This window comes from Diabrotica virgifera, chromosome 8 (assembly GCF_917563875.1).
Source record: "Diabrotica virgifera virgifera chromosome 8, PGI_DIABVI_V3a".
Classification (NCBI taxonomy): Eukaryota; Metazoa; Arthropoda; class Insecta; order Coleoptera; family Chrysomelidae; genus Diabrotica; species Diabrotica virgifera.
The window spans coordinates 156,004,966-156,031,479 of NC_065450.1; the positions used below are offsets into that span (position 1 = coordinate 156,004,966).

A 26,514-nucleotide genomic window follows, 5' to 3' on the forward strand; every position below is an offset into this window, starting at 1 on the left:
TGGTACATCCCCATGTATACGCCTCCAAGACTTCTACAATTTTCAAGTCATATGGATGCTGCAGTAAAGACGATAGGGAAGGAATTCTAAACCTTGCAATTCAAATCCCCCGTCTGCAGCTGGCTAGGAACTGAAAGATGCACCATAGTTACTCTACTGAGTAATAAGAAAATAAAATAAAAATGTGTGTACCATTTTTATATATTCGGCTGCAATACGAAGGAAAAACAATCTTACTTTTTAATTAGAAAAAAATCTAATTAAAAAGTAAGATTGTTTTTCCTTCGTATTGCAGCCGAATATATAAAAATGGTACACACATTTTTATTTTATTTTCTTATTACTCAGTAGAGTAACTATGGTGCATCTTTCAGTTCCTAGCCAGCTGCAGACGGGGGATTTGAATTGCAAGGTTTAGAATTCCTTCCCTATCGTCTTTACTGCAGCATCCATATGACTTGCAAATTGTAGAAGTCTTGGAGGCGTATACATGGGGATGTACCAGTAAGTTTTCAATTTAAAAATCTTTTAGTAATTTTTGATATTTTTCAATATTAATTATTTGCTATTAGGATTGAAAACTTGCTTCGTATTTTTACGGCCAGATGGCGCTAGCCACCCATTACCATCATTTTGGCTGCAATATTTGGGAAAACATTTCGATGCTGTTTGATTGGATTAAGGAGAACAGTGCCTACGTTCCTTCTGATGACGCTCCAATAAGAGCAGAAAACTGCAGTTAAAGGGACTGGCTGCACTCCTTATTCTAATTAAAAAGTAAGATTGTTTTTCCTTCGTATTGCAGCCGAATATATAAAAATGGTACACACATATTTATTTTATTTTCTTATTACTCAGTAGAGTAACTATGGTGCATCTTTCAGTTCCTAGCCAGCTGCAGACGGGGGATTTGAATTGCAAGGTTTAGAATTCCTTCCCTATCGTCTTTACTGCAGCATCCATATGACTTGCAAATTGTAGAAGTCTTGGAGGCGTATACATGGGGATGTACCAGTAAGCTTTCAATTTAAAAATCTTTTAGTAATTTTTGATATTTTTCAATATTAATTATTTGCTATTAGGATTGAAAACTTGCTTCGTATTTTTACGGCCAGATGGCGCTAGCCACCCATTACCATCATTTTGGCTGCAATATTTGGGAAAACATTTCGATGCTGTTTGATTGGATTAAGGAGAACAGTGCCTACGTTCCTTCTGATGACGCTCCAATAAGAGCAGAAAGCTGCAGTTAAAGGGACTGGCTGCACTCCTTATTCTAATTAAAAAGTAAGATTGTTTTTCCTTCGTATTGCAGCCGAATATATAAAAATGGTACACACATTTTTATTTTATTTTCTTATTACTCAGTAGAGTAACTATGGTGCATCTTTCAGTTCCTAGCCAGCTGCAGACGGGGGATTTGAATTGCAAGGTTTAGAATTCCTTCCCTATCGTCTTTACTGCAGCATCCATATGACTTGCAAATTGTAGAAGTCTTGGAGGCGTATACATGGGGATGTACCAGTAAGTTTTCAATTTAAAAATCTTTTAGTAATTTTTGATATTTTTCAATATTAATTATTTGCTATTAGGATTGAAAACTTGCTTCGTATATTTGTAAATAATTTACTTCATAGGGAATTTTATAAATTTGGATAAAATACAAATTAAGCACAAATAAAGTGTATATTCTTGTACAGGTATTTCTTTATTAAAAAAAAAATAAACTAATTTTCATTGACGGTTAAAAAGATCGATAGCATCATACAGTTTACGATCTACACTATCGTCGAAAGCACTAGTCAAGTTAACTTTTGAAATAAGGGTATCATGAAAGCGGAAATACCATTTAGCCATCTTCTCCATAAGAACTTTCTTCTCTTCTTCTGACGCAAAGCTATGCCGCATTGATTCATAAGAAATATTCCATAGTTCTTGTGGAGTTATCTTGTAGTGTCTCATAACGTGCTCATATTCCTTGGACAAAGTCGTTGCAAATACTCCTTTATCGTCAGTCTAAAATAACGACATTTATAGCAGACTAGAATATAGAGTGAGCAAATAAAGATTGGAATAAATTCATTTTTTCGTAAATGGTCGATTTTTATTTTTAAATTACGTTTTTTAGCATATATATCATACTAGTGACGTCACCCATATGGGAGTGATGACGTAATCGATATTAAGAATAGGGGTCGTGTGCTAGCGCATTTTGAAACAAAAAAAGAAGAACTTCTGTTGGAGTGAAAGTAAAGAGAAAACTCCAACAGAAGTAAGGAAAAGAAAGTAACTGTAAGCTAGATATATATAAATAATGATAAGATAGTGTAGTGGAAGAAAGGGGAAGTAAAATGAAAATAAACAGAAAATAGCTTCTCGCTGGAGAGGCTGAAGTAATAAAAATACTACTTTGCAGTAGTATTGAAGAAAGGGGGATTAAAAGGGATAGACGTAGAAGTAGGAAGAGACAGAGCCAAACTAAATAGAATTGGCTAGCAAGAGATGCAAGAGAACAACTTGACACTCAAGGATGGGTACGGCTCGTTTGCATGCCTGTCGAAGAACAGTAGCTCAAACTAAAGAGGGATGATGACTAGAAAAGGAAATATGCTAAGATAAGAATAATGTTCTGAAAATGTATAAAGATGAATAACTGCTAAGGAAGAACAAATTGAATAAACATAACAAATCATGGGCGCCAAGAAAATGATCTTCGATCACTCTCCCAGGTATCTTACACTGCTGTCAAATATTAAATATATTAAATCAGTAACATGAACATAAAGGAATAATAAAAATAAATGATATACAAAATAAATAAATATTTATAAAAAATAACTACCTAGATTTTTGACAATCTTTGAGTTACACAAAGTGCATATCATGTGACTCTAAAATGACACTTACATTAAAAGTAATATAAATAAATAGGCACAAGCCTGACGAAGAGAAAATACAATGAAGAATTAAGCAAAATGAATTAATAAAAGTTATAAAAATGAAGCTAAGATAAATACCGAAACGATGACCTAAATTAACCGAACAAATGGAATAAAGCGAATAAATAATAAAATATTTGGGAAACAAGCAAGTAATATTACAAAATAAATATCAAACCAATAATAAAATATAAAACCCTAATTTTCTAGGCCTGATTACCTTGTGCACACAAGTACCTTACCATAGATACAACAGTTTGGGAACCTAATACTCTAATATACAAATATGTCAAATAAAAAACAAAGGTAACTAGATCTGAAACCAAATAATTAATAACATAATACGTCAACCAAATGTCTGAAATATAAGCACAATAATTACTCAAACCACAAACTTTAAATGTTCCCAAACCAATCCCTTCATCGAAAGACTTCAAGGTAAAGTCTGATGCTACAATCCATAAAATTAGCACCAGAGGAGGTGCTAAACCATGTTTCCTGTAGGTGCAGGTAGAAAGATGACAAAAATGGGACTGGAATGTCCCATAGCTTGGTCCCAAATCGACATACTTCCATGATGACTTGACTGTGGCTGTAGTGGTTTCCCTAGGTGGTCAAATAAGGGGCTACGACTTCATATTATGGTTTCTCCCAAATGGCTAAAAAACATTCCCAGTTTTATTTCCCATATAAACGAGCAAAAAGTAAAGAGAAGTAAATGAGAAAACTTTTTTTAAGAAAAAAAAAAGACCATTAAATGAAACAAAAACTAATCTCAGGTAACCTTGAACTATTTTGGGTGTGAAGACATGAACAAATGACACTGAAGGTGAAATTGGAATCTAAAATATGATTTATCCGAGAGAAAATTATATTAATATAATAAGAGCCATCTACACACATTTTATATACCTTAATGAAATGGTATGAAACCAGGCAAAAGATAGTTATTTGACAATTTATAAAAATATTGGATGCTCAATCAGTTTAAAACCTACAGCGAAGTAATGATAATTATTTTCAATATTGATTTGAGGACTTCAAAAATGTTTGGTTATGTAAAACCAAAAACCACATTAATACCTATAATTTCCCTTAATGAATATTCAATAAAATCGAAATAATCTACATACTTCATTTAATGGGTTCACTAAGGAAATTTACCAATGAAACTACTATTTCAAATATTCCATCACAAAAACATCAAAATGGCTTACTAGCTAAAAACTATCAGAAAAGAAAAAAAGAGATTTTTTTTACCGGGTGATTCGTATCCAGATTCCATGAGGTGTTGAGTTACACACATGTTTCCATACTCCAGACTCCAGATAACTTTTCACTTGAAAATTAACTTGATGTTTAATAAAAATAATTTAAATAGTTGAAATTATCAACCCGCCAATGGTATAACCGATTCGAACCACAGCCAACAGTCAAGTGTCGTCTCCCTCCTTCCAAGAGTACGATGTCAAACTCACAGAACGCGAAAGAATGTTGATCACCAGAGGGCCGCTGCCAATCCAACAAATCCAAAAGATAGTTTTAAATTGGTTTAATGGTGACGTATTGAAAATAAATAATTTTCTTAAAATATAAGAGAAAATATTATTTCTAAATGGAGAATTACCAGAAAATTAGAGAAATTTAATTAAGCGGTCAAGAGAAAATAATTTTAAAAATAATTAAAGCGCTAAAAATGATATTATAACGGGTGGACCGTTACAATTTGAAAGGTGATAAAATATTAACATAACTATTTATACGGGGTGTCCAAAAATATATTTTTTAATTATGTAACTTAATCGAGACAACAAAACGAATGTATGTAATTTATTTAATTCAAAATATATTTTACTGCTGTCAGAAAAGAGGAAAAATGTTTGTTTGACAAATAAATATTTAAAAACAATGTTTATTTGTGGAATAAACATTTTTTCTGTGGTCTGACAGTAGTAAAATGTATTTTGAATTAAATAAATTATATACATTCTTATTTTTGTGGCAATGAATTTAATTAAAAAAATTTTTTGGGCACCATGTATAAATAATTATGTTGTACATGGTGCTTTGCTGGAGATTCTAGAGCATTGAATAATCCTTCAAATGAGCTAGCACACGACCCCTATTCTCATTTAAAATAATCATCAATTACTAGTCATCACGCCCAGATGGATGATGTCACTAGTATGATACAATATAATGCCAAAAACTCATAATTTAAAAATAAAGATTGACCTGTTTCGTGATTTATTTTCAAAATCACCCATTCATGAAAAAATGAATTTATTCCAACCTTTACATGCTTACTGTATAATGTAATTAGTATATATACAGGGTTATTCTTTGAAATTGTTCTCAAAATACAAATTAAAATTATATTTAGTTGGTAAAATTAATAAACAGATTTTCCAATTTTACCAATTTTACTTACATTAATAGAGAATGGTAGACGGAAATCAATCCATTTTTGTATGTGATGTTCTCCATAATGCGCCACACTTTCACTTAAAACATTTGAAGTTAAACAGCATTCTAAAAAAAGACAAAATAATGACCCAACATTACTGAAATAAATTTGAATAGTAGATAAAGGCAACTAGTGAGTAGATCATCACATCGCTGGTACCTATGATTAATGTGATTCCTAATACATTTCTTGTGAAAAAAATAACTCTTTGATAAGTGTTGGCGATACAACTTTTTTTATATGCGTGTCCGCGAAGATTATAACTCCCAAAATATTTATAACGAAAATATTTAGTTCATAATAGATGCCGACGAAAACAATTATTTCCCGTTCTGTTTCTGTTTCTGCCGAGGAAAACAATTATTTCTGAGAACTTTTTAGTAATTATAATTTTCGTGGACCCACAAACAGAAATGATGTTTCTTGCTGATACTCCTCAAAAAATAAAATTTTTCGGTAACACTTTATTAGAGATTATAATTTTCACAATCATATAATCGAAAATAATATTTTTCGCGGCGTTCATTGAAAGTTCTACTCTTAACGTCATTTTTCGGAGTTATACTTTTCGTAGGCGGCGGCGACATAATGTTAAATTATGTTATTAACTTTTCATAATCAGACCCACCACATTCGTCATCGCTGGAACAATTCAATCAATCCTTCAGTAATTAACCCTTCAGTAATTACATCTAGGTATGCACGTTCATTTTACAATTACTTTTTTTCGACCTTGACATGTTCACACACTTTCGTCCCATTATCTACAGTTACTTTGGCAAATTTCTGTTCCACCAACTCTTTTACAGCTCCTAACGTAAAATTAACATTTTGTTTTGCAATTCCATTTCTTATCAGCGCCCAAACCATTTCTATAGAATTTAAGTACAGTGGAACCCCGATAAGTCGGCCACCGATAATCCGGAAGTCCGGCTAGCCCGGACCGATTTTCATCAGTAAAACATTTCAACAATAAAAATGTAAATACATGCGAGTAGAATACTATACTTTTTCTACGACCTTTTTTTTTTTTTTTTTTTATTTGGACTAGTAGAAAAATATAAATATCAACTACTAACATTATTTAATTACTTATCCGTGGCCTAGTCTTGTGTTGTTGTATGAAAATGTCCTGATGGGTCCCTGGACGAGAAGTGTGTGTCCCAGTTAATGTTCCTTTTGACATAATTATTGAATTTTATTTTTCATAAGAACACATATTTTATATAACTATGGCAACACTGTTAGAACTACGTTTCTTGAGCTATGAAACAGTTGTCATTTTAGTGTCATGGTATATGTATAATATGTATAGTGATAATGGCGGTGGCTTTTTAAAATAAGACATATTTTAAGGCAATTACAAATAAAAAAGAACGTTTGCTCCCAATAAAAATCTATTGTACAATCAACAGTAAGTGAAACAGAATCCATTGATATAGATAAATTTCATATCCGTAAACCTTTTTACGGATTAGTATCCATTGTTTATGTTTACCTTTTAATAACGTCAATCTTAAAATGTCAAATGTTGGAATTTAAACGTAAAAAATATACTGGTACAATATACCATTGTTACAGTTAAAAATCCTTAAACATTTTTCGAAAAACATTTTTCGTTTTATTAAATAAACAAGTTTAAGTAATTTTATTTGCTAATAATAAGTATATTAAAACATGCACCAGTTGAATCTAACTTCAACCCGTGAGTAATGACCCGTGAATATCTTCAGCCCGTGAGTAATGAACTATTACTCACGGGTAAAGTAATGGGTGTTATTATCTACTCAAAAATAGTGAATAATGAGCATATTATTAAACGGTCGTAGAAAAATTCTTTTTTAAACAATAGTCTTAGTTTTCACTGTTCTTAAATAACATAACATCGTTCCGATTGTGACTGTATTGTGTACGTTTGTGTTTGCGTGTTTTAGTACATAATTTAGATCTGTAGGTACTGTGCATATACAAAAATATATTTAATGTTATTTCAATTATAACGGAGTTTCTCTGTAAGTATACCGTATTTTATTAATTTTTACCGCATTCTCCGGCTAACTCAGTTTTTCGATAAACCGGATCGGCCGCGGTCCCGATTAGATTAATCCGAGTTATCGAAGTTCCACTGTATTGGATGACATGGAAGTTTTAAGGAAGAAAATATAATGTCCATATTCTTGCAATAACTTGTCAAATTTATATTCAATATCATCTTGTTCGCGCTTTTGATTTCATATAGTTGCGATTGTAACATTGATAGGTATTAATTACAAATGATATACTTTTTTCTTACATCCAAGATATCAATGAAGTTATCCGAAATTGAAAAAATCCACTTTTCGAAGTTATACTTCTTTAGGCGCTATTGGGAAAATTGTTGAGAGTGAATTTTTATAAAAATATCAGTAGGTATGAAGTAAGCGCCCAGGACAAAGTGTGAAAAAATATATCATTGTTTTTAGTAAATATATTTAATTTAGTTTCTGTGAATTTGGATTTGTCTTCGTTGAGAATAGGATAATTAGTATTAAAATATGATGACAAGAAGATTTAAAAGCAAACTTACTATTATTTGTACAATCTGTCAAAATAATTCATTTTGGTATCGATTTTATGGCCATAGCACACTGACTACATCGATTGTCGCCCGTTAACCCTAGTCAAGCAGTGTCGAGCGAGGTTAATCTTTGGATGGGTGACCGCTTGCGAACACCTCAAGTTGTTTCCTTGCCTTACATTCTTTTTAAGTATTACAGGAATTTTTTTAAAATTAGTTTATTATTTAAATAAACATACAATTAAACTGTTTAAAATATATTTTTATGTATTTTATATATTTTCGTTGAAATCATAATAGAAGTATAACTTCTTACGTGCACACACTCTTTTTTTATAATTACTGGTAGGTGATTTATTAATTTACCTATACATTATGGTGTGGAGCAACGTCAAGTACAATAACACATCCTATAAGCAAATTTGGAATGAACTGTTCTTTTAATAATTTTTCGTAATTTTCTGTATTCATGTCATCAGGATAATCCTCCTACTTAGCACTTGATGTGAAAAACCAAAAGGACATTCGGTATGAAACACATTTATAACATATCAACATAAATATGATAACCAACATCATTCTGTTTGGCGTAGTGTGTCCTGCATTTACGTAAGGTTCATAAATATATACCATAATTGGCTTCAGGGATGGCAAACAAATTATAGTTAAAAAGTATATCGATATATGCCTATTTTTCTTCCCATAAATCGAGCGGATTTTCTTTTAAGTACCTTTTGGGAAGATCGAGATATTTAGTTCGCTGTTCCCTTGATTGTAGGAGCTTTTTTGTTTTCTTTGTGTGAGCTATTCTTTGTGATCCACCTTCTTGCTCTTCACCGAACTTTGATTTGTCTATGAGTTTTATTTCATTTCCTATATAGTACACTGTATTCGCAAGTGCCACCAAATCTTGAAAATGTGGAAAATCATGGTTTGTTCAATGATCCCAATGGTCGTGACTTTACATGTAAGTCACGTGATAATTGACTGCAGACTGTCTGTATGATGCTCAAATACCTAGCCACCAAGTCTTCACCTGTTATAATGTTATTGAGAGTTCGTTTTCTTCACGATCTACATTGCATATGAATCATAAAATGTTAATATTAAAATCTCCAGTAAGTATATATTCACACTAGTTTATGATTTGATCATATACTATAGGGGCCGGTTGTTCGAACGCTAATCAACAATGATCACTATCAAATATTTAATTACTGTCACAACTGTCAATGTCAACTTTGGTTGGGTTGCTGAAAACATAATTGTTCATAATTATGAGATTAGTTAATCAGTTAACATAACAATTATTAACATAATTGATTAACTAATTTCATAAATGTAATCAATAATTATGTTTTCAGCAACCCAATCAAAGTTGACATTGACAGTTGTGACAGTAATTAAATTTTTGATAATGATCATTGTTGATTAGCGTTCGAACAACCGGCCCTAAGGGCCGGTTGTTCGAACGCTAATCAATAATGATCATTATCAAATAATTAATTACTGTCAATGTCAACTTTAAAAACATAATTAATTACAATTCTGAGACTATAATCAATTAATATAACAATAATTATTAACTTAATTAATAATAAATCTCATAATTGTAATTAATTATGTTTTCAGCAACCCAAACAAAGTTGACATTGACAGTTTTGGTGACAGTAATTAAATATTTGATAATGATCATTGTTGATTAGCGTTCGAACAACCGGCCCTAAGTATATCAAAACTATGATACGTTGAACATGAACATGATTATAACTATACTAATAATCTAAGAGCTAGTGAACCCTCCGACTAACGGTCGTCCTGTAAGACTAGAAATTTGTCTAGTAATAATTCATAGCACACCAAGGCTAAAAACCATGACCTGGCAGGCATCAGCGGTGCACGTGTATCTACCAGGTGAATCGAAAAGTGCAAATTTAGACTCTAAAATAAACTTTCTCCTGTAAGGTTTAAATTTAAGTATGTGTTTGAGTAAGTCATTTAGAAGAAATGTGTACAATGACAGGCGATTCTGAAGAGCATAAGACCTTGCCAGGCGAGGGGAAAGATTAGGGGTTTTTCCTAAAATTATTCTTTTTGCACCGAACAAATTTTTTTTAGGTTTTTTGAATCATTCCAAATAGAAAAGGTCTTAAGCGATTTTTCTCTTAAGTTAATAGTTTTTGTTATATAAGAAATTGAAAATTTTGAAAATTGCGAAATCGGCCATTTTTAACCCTAAATCGGACATTTAGCTAAACATTTCAATGTTGCCAAGGTACGTAGATATTCTTTAAACATTGATTGATGAAATCCCGAAGAGTTTTTTGCAATAAAATATCGAAAAGCCCTTTGTTTTTTTAATTGCTAATCAAGCGGGCGCGACACTGTAGTATAAGTGAGGACGTTTGAGTTTGCATAAATTCATTATCTCGAGAATGGGCAAATTTTAAGAGAAATCCTCAGACAGGTTGATTTTTATTTTTGAATTAGGACTTTTTGGCATATATATATATATATATATATATATATATATATATATATATATATATATATATATATATATATATATATATATATATATATATATATATATATATATATATATATATATATATATATATATATATATATATATATATATATATATATATATTTAAAAACATGAGATGTAGATCCTTGAAACACACTCAGTGATCAAAAGATCCAAGGTTAATGGTTTGACGACCACTCGTACGAAATCAAACAGATGAAATAGAGAATGTGGAAAAATCCCCTTACGAACAATTCACACATCCACCATTTCGGGTTGGGAAAAATTTTTTGAATAGAATCAAAGATCCAAACACCAGTTCTTAGAAATGTGTTTCGCCCTCTTCCCAACTTTTATTCCCAACCCGAAATGGTGGATGTGTGAATTGTTCGTAAGGGGATTTTTCCACATTCTCTATTTCATCTGTTTGATTTCGTACGAGTGGTCGTCAAACCATTAACCTTGGATCTTTTGATCACTGAGTGTGTTTCAAGGATCTACATCTCATGTTTTTAAACATATATTTTACTTTAAGTAATTAGGGAATTAAAACTTGAGACTGTCATTGTCGGACTTGCCGTAGATTTACGCACCTTCTATGTCTAGGTCTCGAATGTTGTTTTTTGATTGGAATGTGTCTAAAGATATTCAACCTCTCATCTTTATTGATAAGCCCAGAGAGGTTGAAGAGGGCGAAACACATTTCTAAGAACTGGTGTTTGGATCTTTGATTCTATTCAAAAAATTTTTCCCAACCCGAAATGGTGGATGTGTGAATTGTTCGTAAGGGGATTTTTCCACATTCTCTATTTCATCTGTTTGATTTTATATATATATATATATATATAATACTAGTGACGTCATCCATCTGGGCGTGATGACGTAATCGATGATTTTTTTAAATAAGAGTAGGGGTTGTGTGATAGCTCATTTGAAAGGTTATTTAATTCTCTATTCAGTAACATAAACATTAACATAATTATATATATACAGGGTGTACAAAAAAATTTCTTCTATTTGTCAAATTTAATCAAAGTTAATTTAATAAAAAAATTTTTGTACACCCTGTATAAATAATTATGTTAATGTTTATATTAGTGAATAGAGAATTAAATAACCTTTTAAATAAGCTATCACACAACCCCTACTCTCATTTAAAAAAATCGATTACGTCATCACGCTCAGATGGATGACGTCACTAGTATTATATATATGCCAAAAAGTCCTAATTTAAAAATAAAAATCGACCTGTCTGAGGATTTCTCTTGAAATTTGCCCATTCTCGAGATAATGAATTTATTCCAACTCAAACGTCCTCACTTATACTACAGTGTCGCGCCCGCTTGATTAGCAATTAAAAAACAAAGGGGTTTCCGATATTGTATTGCAAAAAACTCTTTGGGATTTCATCAATCAATGTTTAAAGAATATCTACTTACCTTGGCAACTTTGAAATTTCTAGATAAATGTCCGATTTAGGGTTAAAAATGGCCGATTTCGCAATTTTCAAAATTTTCAATCGCTTATTATAACAAAAACTATTAACTTAAGAGAAAAATCGCTTAAGACCTTTTCTGTTTGAAATGATTCAAAAAAACCTAAAAAAATTTGTTCGATGCAAAAAAAATAATTTTAGGAAAAACCCCTAATCTTTCCCCTCGCCTGGCAAGGTTTTATGCTCTTCAGAATCGCCTGTCATTGTACACATTTCTTCTAAATGACTTACTCAAACACATACTTAAATTTAAACCTTACAGAAGAAAGTTTATTTCACCTAATAAATTTGCACTTTTCGATTCATCTGGTAGACACACGTGCACCGCTGATGCTTGCGAGGTCATGGTTTTTAGTCTTGGTGTGCTATGAATTATCACTAGAAAAATTTCTAGCCTTACAGGACGACCGTTAGTCGGAGGGTTCACTAGCTCTTAGACTATAAGCACATGTTTCAAATAGGAGTCAAAACTCACCTAAAGGAATTTTTTTCTCGCAATAAAGGTCCCAGTTTTCCCGTGAACCACCGTGGTCTGGATGCAAGAATATACCATGCCCTATTCGATCCGGTCCAAATTTTAATATCTTGGAAACTTCCTCGTCATTTTTAACTTCAGCACAATGTATGGCAGTCTTAAGACCCGCCTGTCTGGCCTTTTCAAATAAATCTTCATCGAAAGTACCGACCATGGGATTTCCACTCAAATCTATACCTACAATTAAACCTTAATTCATTAAAAAATATTAAATAAAATGTACAAAAGACTGGCAAATAAAAGAAGTATGCAAAAGACAAACTAACGTAGATACCCAATTCGAATCCTTTTCCCCGAGTTCTTATCCCCGATCTAAAACGTTTAAAACTATTTACTCCATTAAAATGTTACAATTTTTAAGCGATACCTTGCATTTGTTAGAGGAGTCAATTTTATTTCTTTAATGTGTAAGGGGGATCAGTAGAAGCTTAAGTTCAAGTTTTTGGGATCGCCACCTTTGTCCCCCGGCCGCCATCTTGGAAATGGGGTGCAAAGGTATTTTGCGTTATATCTCGTAAACTACCAACCCTACGGAAAATCTAATTAAACATAAAATGTAGCAAATTAAATTTTCTATAACCGCCTCTGTGGCTCAGTGGTAAGAGCGCCTAACCTTTGGATCGAAAGTTCCGAATGGCAGTGAGTTCGAATCTCGCCAGGGTCAGAAATTTTTTCATTTATTATAAATTAATAAATGAAAATAGTTTCTGTCCTTGTGGGATCGGTACTCACCGGAGGGACCGCAGACGTTCGGATACAATTAGCGTCTCTTTGCAAAGACAATGACGTCGACTTTGCAAAGTAACACGACACTTACTCAACACACACACTACACATTACACCTGAGTTAGTGATAAGTTATACAATTACGTGGGTAAAGGTTCTAGTTCTAAACCAAGGCCAGAATCAGAGAAAAAAAATTTCTATAATTTTGTTGCTATTACTTTTTATCGTCAAGTGACCAACAAAAAAGATATAAGCAAAAATATGTAAAAAAACTTTAACAAGTTTCCTTTTGGAGGTTATAACTTTTTTTCAGTTCATTTTAAAATAAAATAACATTATAGCAATTTTGTAGAGGATTTTTCAGCGAACAATTTTCACTATAAAGTTGTTTAATTCTCATAGGGATTTAAACTGTTTAATGCTCATAGGGATAGAATAAAAACAAAAGTTAGGCTTACTTTTCTATCTATATATATTTTTTATTCATACAATTTATTATGATTTTAACATTCCTATATATTATAAAACTTATAACCCTAAGCATATATAGAAAAGGCCCAAGAAGTTTTTTGAGGACAAATTCGCCAGTTCAGAAGAAGAATGACGCAACCACAAAATGCAAAATTCTTAAGAAGAGCAAAAAACGAATTTTTGATATCACAATCATAAAGTATGATCACAATTAGCCATTCACCACACCGTGGTCAGGATCTCGAGATATAAGCGTTTTTGGGGTGTGCCGCTTGTATATGAATTAACATACCTTTTTTCCTATTGTATATTTTGACTTAAAATTTTCCAAAAAACTTCTTCATGAATTATATTTTATTGTTGTGTTGGTCAAAATTATAAACTAAAAAGTTTGTCACTCAACTTTTTTAAGTAAACATGAAACTAACGAAATATGATGACAAAATATTTTAAAACTAACAACTCCTTTTTTAATCTGTTTAAACATTTTGGACAAATTTCATTGTTATCCACATACTTCAAAGATGACACAGTAAAATTTTCAAAAGGAAATATTTACAGCGACCAAAATAGACCAAAATTGGTCATTCACCTTAAATTTTCGTGGTCGGCATAACGATTGCTGCTGCTCGACTAATATAAAATATTTTTTTTATTGTATTCCTATGAGAATTCAAGAATCTGGTCAAGACTGGAGCGCTGTAAAACCTAAATAATAAATAAAATTAAACAACTTTATAGTGAAAATTGTTCACTGAAAAATCCTCTACAAAATCGCTATGATGGTATTTCCTCCAAACCTCCAAAAGGAAACTTCTTACAAAATTTTCTCATATTTTTGTTTATAACTTTTTTGTTGGTCACTTGACGATAAAAAGTAATAAATATAAAATTGTAGAACATTTAATTTGCTACATTTTATGTGTAATTAAATTTTCTGTAGGATTGTTAGTTTAGGAGATACAGCGCAAAAGCCCTTTGCACCCCTTTTTCCAATATGGCGACCGGGGGACAAGGGTGACGACCCCAAAACCTTGAACTTAAGCTTATACTGAACCCCCCTACACATTAAAAAAAATAAAATTGACTCCTCTAAGAAATGCAACCCTAAATGTAACATTCCAATGGACTAGTTTCTTTTCGATTGCACAAGTATATTTTTCGAAATTACACTTCAGCTACAAATTTCACCCAATGCCTTCTTCGTGAAAGCATTATTGTGGCATGAGATCATTTGTAATGTGAAAGTTTAAATTGAGCGTTTTTAGGCCTCATATTTGTTGCCTAAACTCAAAATCGAAATTTCATGTAATAGGTTTTGAAGATTAGGCTCGAACAATGGAAATTTCATAGCGGCCCGGAAATAATTTTATGATGGTAAAGACAGCTTGCCCTATTGTAGGTATGTACTAAATTTTTAAAAGATTATAATATTGCGCTAACTGAAATTTTGTAAAAACATTTTAATGCAGGTCCGCGTTTAGGTCAAATGACGCCCTAGGCAATTCTCTAGTAGCCGCCCTTCAAATATGTTTTTGCGAAAAAAAATGCAAGCGGAATTTTTTATTTAAATAAGAATGTTAGGTTCTTCAAACAATGTTTGGAAATGTGTTACAAATATTCTTTATTTTACATCAGGCGTAATGTTACATATTATTACTATTATAAGTATAATTTTTTTTTTATTATAAGTATGTTTGAGCATTTTGACCTGTGCCCAATGCATGCGTTTTAATGCATGACACGTAGAAATTGCCTGTTTGTAGGCGCGCCTACTCGTTCTATTTTAAATGAGAGATGCATTGAAAACATTACTCAAGCACTATGTGTTTATAGCTTTGTTTAACAATAAAAAAATTAATTTTTAGCAATGCAAATAATTAAAACCGGTATAATTTGACATGAATTTTCAAATGCGGTAAGCAGAATTGCTATTTTATTTTTTAATCAAAAGTTATTCGGGTTCAAAAATTGCAATTTTTCGATTTTTTGAAAGTTTAACCACGTTTATCTCGAAAAATGTGCATCCTACGAAAAAACTTGTAACAACATTTTTGGCTTAGAATGACCCAAAAAATAGAAAAAAAAAAGGTTTGTTTTGCTAAGAATCGCTGTTATGGAATTCCTCAAGTTCTTTGTTACTGTACAATACTGTATAAGAGTTTAAAATTTTTTTTTTAACATTTAATATTTATTTTTTTTAAGCCTGTTATTTTTTAACTGTTATTTCACTAAAGCTGCTTCACACTGTGACAACTGAAATATTTAAGTAGCTGACTACTTTTTTATTTATTGTACACCTATAGGAAGAAAACCTACCCGTTTCCTGTCTAGAGTTCACATCCGTTTTTTTAATTATTACCAATAATTTAATTTGTATGTAATATTTTTTTAAATTTTTATGTAATTTCTACATACATTACAAATATGCAATTTTATTATAAATGTATTAATAAAGGGTCTAATTTGTTTAAACATTCCTTGAAAAAAATTTTTTTTTTCAAATATCTATTTTTTAAATCAAATCATTAATGATCACAGAAAAAGTTAAAGTATATTTTAATAAATAAATTATTTTTATTGAATAATTATTTATTGAACATAATTTGTTTATTAAAGTATACCTTAACTTTTTCTATTAATAATGATAGTATGATTACAAAAAATGTACTTTTGAGAAAAAATTATTTTTTCAAAAATTGTTTAAAAAAATTAGACTATTTATTAATTAATAAATGTCTAGACAAATTGTATATTTGTAATGTACACAAAAATACATACAAATTAAAAGAAGAAAGACCAAAATCCATTGAGGAGATCCCAAGATATAGAAAATGATAGTAGTTTTAAGTTGCTTTTTTAGTTTTTGAACTCATGCATTTGTCGGCTTAAGCCAGGTAGCTGACGACTATTTTAGTTATTGTTGACCTATAGGATGAAAACCTACCTACATGTTTCCTGCCTAGAGTTCGCGTCCGTTTTTTAATTATTAACAATTTAGTGCAATTAAAGTAGTAGCTCCCCCTTCAATTACCATGACAAGTCACCATTTGAACTACATTTTTAAAAATTCGAGTAAAATATCAACTTTTCGAATATGTAAAAAGATGTTTTCGACTGAAAATATTTTTAAAGTTATTCTAAATGTTTATAAACTAGGATTTTTTACTATATTAGATAATTTTTTATCTTTTATTAATACATTTTCATAGTATGTATCACTTTTCTACTTTCATTTGGCATACGCAGAATTGTCCTATCTTCATTATTTTCTGTCATTTGTTTTGCAAAACAAAGGTCTCTGGGATAAACAAATAGAATAACTTTTAAACTAATTAATGGATCGGTCTCAAATTTTGAGTGCTTATTATGTACCACAATACCCAACTTTGAGTGAAACACTACCGTTCTAAGTTAGTTTTAGTAAAAGTTATTAATAAATATGTAACGATTTTCAGTTATTTTGCAGTTTACGAAGCAACAAATTAACTTTTTGAATTTCAAAAATCGCCATTTTGAAGGTTTTTTAATGTTCTAAAAAAATAAATTTTTTAATTTTATGTCAACTATTTAGCTTTTTAATTGAGTGCAAAAAATGGAAAAAGTTGATTGCACTAAATTGTTAATAATTAAAAAACGGACCCGAACTCTAGGCAGGAAACATGTAGGTTTTCATCCTATAGGTCAACAGTCAACAATAACTAAAAAAGTAGTCAGCTACCTCGATATTTCAGTGTCCCGAACATGGTCTATTTCTTGCTTATTTCCCTGGAGTATATCTGTGCAACGACACGAACCTTATCTACTTGTAATAATACAGTTTGAAAATCCCAACTCTAATTCGATGTCCTACTGTAGACAAGTCAAATCTTTATTTTCTGCAAAATGTGCAATATTGAAGTGTTATGGCCCACCGCCTTTGCCGAGCTGCCGGCGGCTTAATAATCACTAAATTTATGACTTCCATCCTTTTTGAATGAATAGTGTTAAGATAACAGAATGCTATGTTTGTTTTATTTTTGTTATGAATGCAATTTGTTTTATTCTATTTAGAAATGAATGACCACTTCTATTTCATTGATGGATGAACATACATACTTGTTATTCGATTTTAATTTTTATATACAAATATTTTGTTGTACAGTATTTTTGTCGCCCTCTTACAATTTGCCGCCCTAGGCAACTGCCTATATTGCCTAATGGATAAAGCAGCCCTGTTTTAGGATACCTATAAATGGCATTTGAAAAATGTAAGGATATAATCTATATTTATAAGATTTCATTATAATTTTATATCGTGACAACAAGGTACATTAATCCTGTTTGGGTGATACATTGAATCTCAAATATCCATATGTTTCAAAATATCAAAAGTTGAATATCGATAAAATTTTAAAATAAATCGATACATCGTTGACATCCCTAGCTATTGTAGCTACGATACATACTTTTTTATACATACATATTTTTTATTAATGTTTCAGGTTTTAAATATACAGTGATGAATGCGCTAATAGCCGGCAAAATAGCGCAAAAGATGGAAAACATATAAACTTGTCGAGCTGGTACATTTAGCGATATTAACCTATAAATTTACATTATATTGACTGTTTCCCACCTTTACACCTATCAGAGGAGTATGTCAACTAAAACTGTTAAAAGACAGTGATAGTTTCCAAACTCGTGCAATACGTCTAAAGGTGGGAAACAATCCATATAATGGAAATGTATAGGTTAACATCGCTAAATTTTCCAGCTCGACTAGTTTCATTTCTTTTATCTCACAACTTAATACGTTTCCATCTTTTGTGCTATTTTGCTGGTTATTAGCGAGCTCATCACTGTATACAAAAATCGTTTACATGTGTTCCATCAACTTACCTTTGATAATGTCTGGATATTTTTCCTTCATTTTAATAATTACATCTAACGTTTTCATAGAAGACTCTTTATTGGCTCGTCTATTTATCGACAAAAGAAGTTTCACTAATACGTATTTACAAGTCTTTTTACAATCTATAATTGCTTTAATAACTGTTTCAACATATTTTTCTTCACTCATTGCCTCCTCACATCTAGGAGTTGTTCTAAGCTCTAAATATATTGTATGTTCTTTATCAAAGTCTTCGATAACACTCTTAGCAGCAAGATATACGTTTTCTTTGGTTTTTGTAGCATTATGGGCAACATTAAAGAGTTGAAACACTTCTTCCAAAGTACGACTAGATTTACTCATAATGTCCGTAAGTTGATATTCTGCTATAGCATCATTATTGCATCCTAATTTTTTTAAAATATCTGTATTTAAGGAACCATTGAGATGGGCATGCAGTTCCTGAAATTAAATACGAAAATATGATAAAAGAATAAAATATGAAATTATATGACTATTAATACATGAACTCAACTTAAAATGAAGATAAAACATTAAAGGAATATTAATATTATCTTATTTTTCTAACATACCTTCAAGCCCATTCGCATGTGAATTGGACGAAAACCAATATGCAACAAAACTTTATTTTTCTAAATTTATTTAACTACATACTAGTAATTTTGCGTCGGGGGATCCAATCGATTCCCATCTACAGTTAGTCCACCCAATTTTTTCAAAATTTTAGAATCAACAAACTTTAAAAAGATTTAAAAATTACGCTTTTAAAATAATAAAAGTCTTGCATGTAAACCAAGTAAATATAAAGTAACATAATGCTTTTAATTATTTTTCTTAATAAAGTAATCAACATAGGGACCATTCAAGTATTATGTAATGTAGGTTGGGGGGGGGGGGGGGGTCAAAAATCTTCAAAAATTGTGTTACATAATAGTTAAACGACCATGACAGTACATTACATAATACTTGAACGCTCCCATACATGTATACCTACATTTCTGTGGTGCTAAGGCAAAACCCGATATATCAAAAATGATCGATTTTTCGTTTTTAATGCCAATATGTACATTGAGCGATAAAGAATATGATGACAAAACCCTACATGGCTAAACGCAACCATGTAATTAGTTTCCAATATGTCCACTATTACAACGAAGCTGCGAACTTTTCAACTCATCTGCTGCGAAATTACGCTTTTTGACATATCTGGTTTTGCCTTAGCATCAAAGATTTGTAATAGGTTTGTTCTAGCATCAGTTTTAAACGGTTTGAAACCATAAGCGAATAGTGGACCAGCGCGAGGAGAGGGGCTAGCACTGGTGACTGTATTATGTTCTCTCACTGACCAACTGTTTGCTGACAGTTTCTGATTAGTTTGACTGTTTGCTAGAACAAACCTAATGTATTAATACGATTTAATGCGACTTTAATATGACATTTTTAATAAATCCGTACGACACTGCGATTTTATAGTATTACAATGTAAAAATGAAGGTGTAAACAATTCAGTGACCCGACTGTAGATCAAGAAACCCAAAAAAAAAACAAATATGATGGTGATTCCCATTTTTTTTGTAGAGATTCATTGATTTTATTATTTTTAGATGATTTGAAAATATATGTGCATTATTACTTCCTAACTCAACGTATGTTGCTTCTATTAATTTGTTTTAACTCAATACGGTGTACCATACTTTTTTACCTCAATATGGTGTAATTTTACATTTATAACAACATTCAAATTTCTTTCATCTGTGACAATAATACCAACGAATATAGAGGCATGCTAATATGCCTCTACATGGTGTAACAAAAAGGATAGTCATAAATTCTAGGGTGCTCGATAAAAGAAATATAATTCAATAAGTCAATTTTGTCAACTTTTCAGGAGAAGCAAAAAAACGATAATTAATTGGGATATCTACTACCAAAATTTTATTTAAGTATTTTATATTACCATTTTGACTTGTTCTATTGATACCAACGTAAAGATATGGTCCTTTATAGTCTTTTTCGGCACAAATAATATTTTACCCATTTTTGACTTTACACTTTTTTCCGAGCGCTTTTTTTATCTGGGACCAAAAATAGTTTAATTGAACCTAACTTACCTTAATACAAATGTGCTCATAAAAAAAGTTACAGCCCTTTGAAGTTACAAAATGAAAATCGACTTTTTCCAATGTATAGAAAACTGTTAGAGATTTTATATTGAAAATGGACATGTGGCTTTCTTATAACAGGAACATCCTTAAAATAATAACAGTGAAATTTGTGCACCTCATAAAAAGTTTATGGGGGTTTGTTCCCTTAAATCCCCCCAAATGTTTGTGTATGTTCCAATTAAATTATTATTGTGGTGCCATTAGTTAAACACAATGTTTTTAAAAATTTTTTGCCTCTTAGTACTTTTTCGATAAGCCACTTTTTAACGAGAGGCAGCTTCTTTTTAATAGGTTTCAAAATTTGTGAGTACCTAACGAAACGTGAATTATAAATAAATTTTGATATTATTGCCAGGTCTCTATAATCTTACAATTAAGAATTTACAAATAAGTGGTGGATTTTACAAATATGTTCAAAATATCTCAATAAAAACTGGATTATTGAAAAAATACTAAGAGACAAAAAGTTTTTAAAATTTGGGGGAGTTTAAGAGAACAAAACCTTCATAAAATTTTTGGGGGTGTAGAAATTTCACTGGTATTTTTTTTAAAGATGTTCCCGCCATAAGAAAGCCATATGTTCATTTTCAATATAAAATTGCTTAACAGTTTTTGACATACAGTCGAACCCGCTTATTAAAATACCGGTTATAGGAATATCCCGGTTTAAAGAATAGAAATTTGAGGTACCGAAACGTTTCTATTACTAGCCATCAATGATCGGTTATTAGAATATCCTGGTTATAGGAATACTTTTGCTTGGCATGAAGGCTATCCAATAAGTGGATTCGAGTGTATTGGAAAAAATTGATTTTCATTTTGTAACTTCAAAGGGCTGTAACTTTTCTTTTGTGCACATTTGTACTAAGGTAAGTTAGGTTCAATCGAACTATTTTTGGTCCCAGAATGTGATTTAATGTATGACCTACCTGTTACACCCTGTATATTCCTTGTTAACACTTCCAAAATTCTTGATAATGCTGTACATATTTGTCAGAAAAAATATAAATTGAAATCAAATAAACTGAATTTTAATTATTATTTTTTCAATATACCTACATTTTATCAAAAATACTTACAATTTTAGGCAAAATCCTACAGAAGCTACTTATACTATATTTTTTATCCCTTTTCTCCATTTTTTAGGTTTTTATAAAAGTAGATTGTTGCTTTTCTTTTTCTCTAAAGAACTTTAATTGTGGCTTTTCTTAGTATGTACTCATTGATAACCAGAGATAAATAGTCACATGAGAAGATCTTTTAAATATCTTTTAAAAATATTTCAAATTTAAATTTATTCAAAACAATTATTTTAGGTTATTTATTAAATCAACTTCTTCTTCTTCCACTCAATTGCTGGGCCTTCGTGTGGCCTTAGCTACTAGAGCTATCCGGACAGGATCTTAAGCTGGACTTTAAGCTCATAGCTCCCAAATCTGAAAAAATAGTTAAAGTTAAAAGTTAAAGGAGAAAACAGAAATACAAAAATAAATTGTTTATAAGTTCTTTCACATAAGATATATTATTAATTGTTTTTCTTTGTCCAATACTTACATATTTCGAATATCTTGCCCATTGTGTTAACAGGCAGATAAATACCGTTTAGAAGGATATGGCTAACATCTAAATTTATATTAAACGTGGTAGGTAGAATATGACAACCTAATATAATCCTCAATTGAGCAATTTCAAAGTCTTACTGAATTACTTTAACGTTAGTCTGGAGAAGAAGAAACTATCCACCAAAATTGGTGGCCTTCCAGAATATGCTACATGATAGTCATGAGGTAGCACATATCATAACTCCTTATTTCCTTGTCATTCCTTTCCACTTAATAGGTAGGTACTCAGATTTCTCCTATGGTTATGATTCCAACACATAGGACAATTAAGTAAAAGAGATTAGGTAGATACGTATGTACTATAATATGGTACTTCGGCTGAAAAACCGAAAGTTGACACTCGCTATGCAAAAAAACGAAAGCTTTGATACTAAAAGGACTAGAGACAGAGATGGCATCTTCTTCACCCCCGAGGGAGACAGAATAATGGCATCCAATACGGTTAAAGATTTAGGAGCGATGTTGGACAGTAAGCAGATATTTGACAGCAAATATGCTGCAAGTAAGATCAGTAACGTACTGATAGATCCGCGGGCCCTGGTTCCAGTTATGATGCGGGCCCCGCCCAATAATGCGTCCCCCCAATTATGTGGGCCCCCCGCCCAATAAAAACACGCATTGTATATTAAAAGTTTTTAATAAACATTAAATATAAATCATCATATATTTTTTATAAAAACTCAGCTAATTTAAAACAGTAAATTAATATTAATCCTATCGTTTTTCATACCAACGGAACTTCTGAGACGTACCTGTTAGTTCAGTTGTCCTTACTTTTGTTTTAGACCAGGGCCTAGATTCCGTGCACTGTAGATATCTACAGTCGCTTTCTGTCGATGGCAATTGTCATAAAAATATTTGAATTTTTAGTTTTAATTCAAATATTTTCTTGTTTTACTAAGGGCCGGTTGTTCGAACGCTAATCAACAATGATCATTATCAAATAATTAATTACTGTCAATGTCAACTTTGTTTGGTTGTTAAAAGTCTGTAGAGTCTATAATCAATTAATATAACAATAATTATTAACGTAATTAATAATAAATCTCATAATTGTAATTAATTATGTTTTCAGCAACCCAAACAAAGTTGACATTGACAGTTTTGGTGACAGTAATTAAATATTTGATAATGATCATTGTTGATTAGCCTTGTTCGAACGCTAATCAACAATGATCATTATCAAATATTTAATTACTGTCACCAACTGTCAATGTCTACTTTGTTTGGGTTGCTGAATTACAATTATGAAATTACTTAATTAATAATGTTAATAATTGTTATGTTAATTGATTACCTAATCTCATAATTAAAATCAATTATGTTTTCAGCAACCCAATAAAAGTTGACATTGACAGTTTTGGTGACAGTAATTAAATATTTGATAGTGATCATTGTTGATTAGCGTTCGAACAACCGGCCCTAAGTGTCACTTCAGCATCAATTAGAGTATAACCTAGCAAAACTAGAAAATAATTCAATTAAAGCTAAAAATTCAAATATTTTCATGACACGTGACATCGATAGAAGGCGACTGTAGATATCTACAGTGCACGGAATCCAGGACCAGGGAATCCGTAAAAATATTAGTACATTTGGACGTTGAGAGGCGACTCAATTTTTTTGCAGAAATTGCTTGAAAATAGCTCACATAATAATATTTGAGTTATCCTCCCACTCAAAAGGTCCAGAACATTGTTTAAATAATTAAAATGTCAAAAAATGAATAAAAAATTCGATTTTTTCTTCATTTTTTGATTATAACTTTAAACATAGGTATTCATTTCCGAGAAAAGTTGTAGTAACCTAAAAGTTGCGTAATTAAATTTCCTACAATATAGGATTGTCTAAAAATTTTAAAAATTATCACCCTTGTTGCAAAATAGCAATAATTGCGAAAAAAACATAAAAAAACAAGTATTTGCATTTCACGTTTTTCAACCATATTATGCTAAACTTAGGACCTTCGTATTTTACCTAAAAAACTTTATGATATAATAAAATAATACTGTGAATTTCAGTAAGACCGGGTCAATAGATTTTTCAAAATAACTTTTGCAATCCAGCTTTCGCAAAAAAAGAATATTTTTCCAAATGTTACAGGACCTAAAATAAAGCAAACAGCAAGTTGAATTTTTTACTACTTATAGAAATAGCTATTTGTATAACAAGGGAGGAAAGTGCTACTTTTCCTCCCGAGAATGAAGTTTACTGTCCGACGCGTAGCGGAGGGCAGTAGTCATTCAAGGGAGGAAAAGGCACTTTACTCCCATGTTATACATATGGTTTTTCCACCTTCCTCAAAAAACAAGTCCTTTTTTCATTTTTACTTAATTTATTTATGTAACTAACCAACAAAATTTATTAGAACTAAAACTAACAAGTAGGTACAATGTAACTGTCAACTGTCAAATATAAGTCAAATTATTAATGTAAACATTGTTAAATCAGAATAACAATTTACTGTTTTTTACCATTCTGCAAAATACAGAGTGTTTTTAAATAAACGTTAAAATGTATAGATACTTACGTAATAGAAAATAGATATTGTACAGGGCGCCAATAAGTTATATTTCATGAATGAAATACCATGACGTCACTTTTACTTTTCCTTCCTAGGGAGGAAAAGTACAACTTTGCTCCCTACAATCAGGTCCGGAAACGTATACTTTCAGTAGAGGTAGGTGGAAAAATACTTTACCTTTCATCTGCAATTTGCAAAATTAAAATCGGGTAACTACCACGGTGTCAGAAATTTTTTTTAAATAAACAATAATTTTTGGTGCTACGCGCAGGACAGCGGATACGTTTGCTCTGATTGGGCATTGCAATGACCTTTGATAATTTTATTGATACATTTTAATTTTTAGTACATTTCGATATAAATAAATAAATTTGTTTATTGCAAAATAAAAACACAGACTGTCTTTTGAAATAACACTTTTTTTAGCAATTTTTTAGCTTTTTTTTCTTTGTTCATATATTTTAACTATTTTAACGAGAATAAAAGTTTATTATTTTTAAACATATGTAATTCTTTAAACAATATTTCACAAGCAATAATCAAATTAGTTTGATTTTTGTGGAATTAAAATATTAAAATACAACAAACTATAGAGGAAAAAAATATAGAGGAAGAAAATAATATAATAGATAAAGATTGGAAGAATTTTTGGTGGAAATCAACTTGTGTGAATCGAACACCACTGCCCTGCGCGTAGCACCAAAAATTAATGTTTATTTAAAGAAATTCCTGACGCCGTGGTAGGTAATCGAATTTAATTTTGCAAATTGCAAATGAAAGGTACAGTACTCTTCTATATGCAAAAAAAAATTCAACTTGTTATTTCCTTTATTTTCAGTCCTGCGACATTTTGAAAAAATGGATTTTTTTGCGAAAGCTGGATTGCAAAATTTATTTTGCAAAACCTATTGAACCGATCTTAATGAAATTTACAGTATTGTTTTATTATATTATACAGTTTTCCTAGGTAAAATATGTAGGTCCTGAGTGTAACATGAATGGTTGAAAACGTAAAATGCGAATACTTGTGTTTTTATGGTTTTTTCGCCATTTACTGCTTTGCAACAAGAGTGACAATTTCTAAAATTTTTAATCAATCCTATGTTGTAGGAAATTTAATTACGCAACTTTTATGCCAGTGGAACTTTTCTCGGAAATGAACACTTTTAAAGTTATAATCGAAAAACGAAGAAAAAAATCGAATTTTTCCTTAATTCTTTGACATTTTGATTATTTAAACAATGTTCCGGACCTTTTTAAGTGGGAGGATAACTCAAATATTATTATTTGAGTTATTTTTAAGCAATTTGTGCAAAAAAATTTGAGTCACCTCTCAACGTCCATCTCAAAACAGATGCGCCCTAGACTATTTATATTTATTTCAGTTATCAAGAATTATTACTTAAAAGTAAAAGCTAAAGAATGATGATGCTATAAATACAAACAAAAGAAGCATCTTTCGTCGAGGTAATTGTCTTGGGATTAGGCATTTTTATAACCCTGTCAAAAGTATAAAATTTGCAATGACTGTGTCAATTTGCAAAATTTTACAACTTTCTAATTTACAACTAATCCATGAAACGTGCAGA

At 30.9% G+C, this 26,514-nt stretch overlaps 1 protein-coding gene across 1 annotated transcript; it reads right to left on the reverse strand.

The window, feature by feature from the left end:
- Positions 1 to 1,687: 1,687 nt before the first annotated feature.
- Positions 1,688 to 22,114, reverse strand: LOC126889705 (adenosine deaminase-like protein). The gene is made up of 5 exons (XM_050658236.1): positions 21,859 to 22,114; positions 18,602 to 19,055; positions 12,464 to 12,700; positions 5,371 to 5,471; positions 1,688 to 2,016 (listed from the first exon to the last, which is right to left on the reverse strand). Exons 1-5 carry the CDS (start codon positions 21,916 to 21,918, stop codon positions 1,735 to 1,737), a joined length of 1,134 nt encoding a protein of 377 aa, XP_050514193.1. The 5' UTR covers positions 21,919 to 22,114; the 3' UTR covers positions 1,688 to 1,734.
- Positions 22,115 to 26,514: the final 4,400 nt, after the last annotated feature.